The sequence below is a fragment of the Macrobrachium rosenbergii genome, chromosome 5 (genome assembly GCF_040412425.1).
Source record: "Macrobrachium rosenbergii isolate ZJJX-2024 chromosome 5, ASM4041242v1, whole genome shotgun sequence".
Taxonomy (NCBI): Eukaryota; Metazoa; Arthropoda; class Malacostraca; order Decapoda; family Palaemonidae; genus Macrobrachium; species Macrobrachium rosenbergii.
The window spans coordinates 39,750,490-39,752,989 of NC_089745.1; the positions used below are offsets into that span (position 1 = coordinate 39,750,490).

At 35.8% G+C, this 2,500-nt stretch overlaps 1 protein-coding gene across 1 annotated transcript in view; it reads right to left on the reverse strand.

Moving 5' to 3' along the window:
- LOC136838691 (uncharacterized) overlaps positions 1 to 2,500 on the reverse strand; it is a 362,191-nt gene that overhangs the window by 185,868 nt on the left and 173,823 nt on the right. The window contains exon 2 of the mRNA XM_067104097.1: positions 1,068 to 1,270. Within this exon, the coding sequence (XP_066960198.1) occupies positions 1,068 to 1,244 (177 nt within the window). The 5' untranslated portion in view covers positions 1,245 to 1,270. The remainder of the gene's footprint in view (positions 1 to 1,067; positions 1,271 to 2,500) is intronic.

Below are 2,500 nucleotides of genomic sequence, written 5' to 3' on the forward strand. Positions count from 1 at the left end.
TAAAGAAATTGTGGTGAAAAATGGTGTAGTTTTCTGTATGATGATATACTGGGTTCTTCTCGTTATCCATTTTCTGAATTCGTCCATATTATTATCAAGACACAAACGGAAAATGAGAGTGACTTTTATGGACAATACTATGTTACGTCAAGCTTTCAACAATAAAAAACAAGTAAAAAATGCGCCGAAATTTCTTCGGCGCAATCGACTTTTCTGTACAGCGTGTAATGCTGTATGGCGCTCGATGTGCTGCAGTATGAAACTCTCAGCTAGGACCGGGGAGCGCTCAGTTGCTCCCCAGATGCGGTAACGTGAAGGTGCGTCGGCAACGCCTCCGGAATGGGACTAGCGGTGCCAGACGCACGATCACGACTAACTTTGCCCTTAAATAAAATAAAAACTACTGAGGCTAGAGGGCTGCAATTTGGTATGTTAGATGATTTGAGAGTGGATGATCAACATACCATTTTGCAGCCCTGTAGCTTCAGTAGTTTTCCAGATCTGAGGGCTGACAGAAAAAGTGTGGACGGACAGACAAAGCCATCTCAGTGGTTTTCTTTTACAGAAAACTAAAAATGTCACAGCCATATGCCAGAATGACTGACGAACAATAATAAAAAAAAATTAAATAAAAAAGGAGAAAAAGATCAGACCAATAAAAAAAACAGAAGCAGGAGGTTCCACGAGAAATGGACTCCTCATCAAAAACTGACCTGAGCCCTGTTCACAACATGTTGCGAGAATAATTGAGCAGTAACATGCATATTTAAAGGCAATATCGAAAACTGTATATTTCCAGTCAATTTCCATGAAATAGGAAGGTTTTAAAAGGTTCCAATGTTCAGGCTTTTCGAGTTGGCCTACTTTGAAATACGAATTAACCTTGATGGTACCTACTACATGTAGTACGAGTTCGATGCAAAGACCTACACAAAACTAAATTTTAATAAAAATAAACTCATAAAATGGATTAAAAATAAAAAATTAAAAATGAGAAGCAAAAATAAATAAGTACAAAATTAAATACATAAAATATTGCATAAAAAAAAACAGAATCTACACCTCACCTCGTCCGAGAGATTGACGTCAGCTCCCTCCTCCAGGAGAGAGAGGACTTTGCTCGTGTCCCCCTGAGCAGCTGCCCGTCTTAAGTCTTCGCCCTCGCCTCCTCCTATAACGTCTCCTGCCACGCCTACGCCCACGCCCACGCCTCCACCAGATGCTCCTCCAGGCACGCCCACCATCACGGGAGCCCACGCCCGGTCATGTCCTGAGGGGAGTTGAGAGAGTCAAGATTCAGATACCAGCAAACGATAGCCAAGAAATACTAATAATAATATTATAATAATAAAATAAATAAGACGACTTTACAGAATAACTCGATAACCCTTGGTCTTTAAACCTGTTTAAACTTACCAGCAATGATGACTTTATTCCTAAACTTTTGAAAAAGGCAAAAGGGAATAAAGAATGATAATAATAAATAAATAAATAAGACAGCTTTAGAAAATAATTCTATAATCCTTAGTTTCTAAACCTGTTTAAACTTACCAGCAATGATGACTTTTCTTTTGAAACTTTTGAAAAGGGCGAACGAGAATAAAAAAAAATAATAATAATAAGTAAATAAGACAGCTTTAGAAAATATTTTTGTAATTAATTTTGCCTTAAACATGTTTAAACTTACCAGCAATGATGACTTTATTCATGAAACTTTTGAAAAGGAAAAGACGGGAATAATAATAATAATAACACTAATAATAATAATAATAAATAAATAAATAAATACATAAATACGACAGCTTTTGAAAGTACTTCTATAATCATTAGATTTTAATCCTATTTAAAATTACCAGCAATGACTTTTTTCTGAGCTTTTTGAAATGGCAAACGATGTTTGTCAATACGATTGCGAGGAAAATGGCATTTGGCATCTAATGATAAACATATAAATGCACAAATAAATAAATTCAGTAAACCACCAATTAAAAACTCAAGAGGCAAGATGGACAGAAAAAATCGCTAATAATATATATTAACGTAAACAGTTACTACTTAAGAATGATTCAACAGAGAAAAATCACTGACGCATCTGGCATGTGGCAGGTACGGCTGATTTCCATATTATTCTCAGAATAAAACTGTAAATGGAAATTGTATTAATCTTCATATTCAATATGCTACCGTGTGAGCCGGAACTAATGTGCCAAGACTTACAGTATATATACAGTATAACGAACAACAAAATGTAAAGGTGAAAGTAAGAAGCTGTTCGTGAAGAAACCCCCTCCCCCACTTTCTTTTCTGTACATTAAGAAGAATAAGGACTGTGCTTTTATCTGCAGTTTCATGGTACCCCATAACTCAAGTTTGCAATACTGAAAGCAAAGTTAAAGTTTACAATGCTGAAAGCAAAATTAAAGTTTACAGCACTGAAAGCAAAGTTAAAGTTTGCAATACCGAAAGCAAAGCTCAAAAGTTTACAATACTGAAAGCAAAG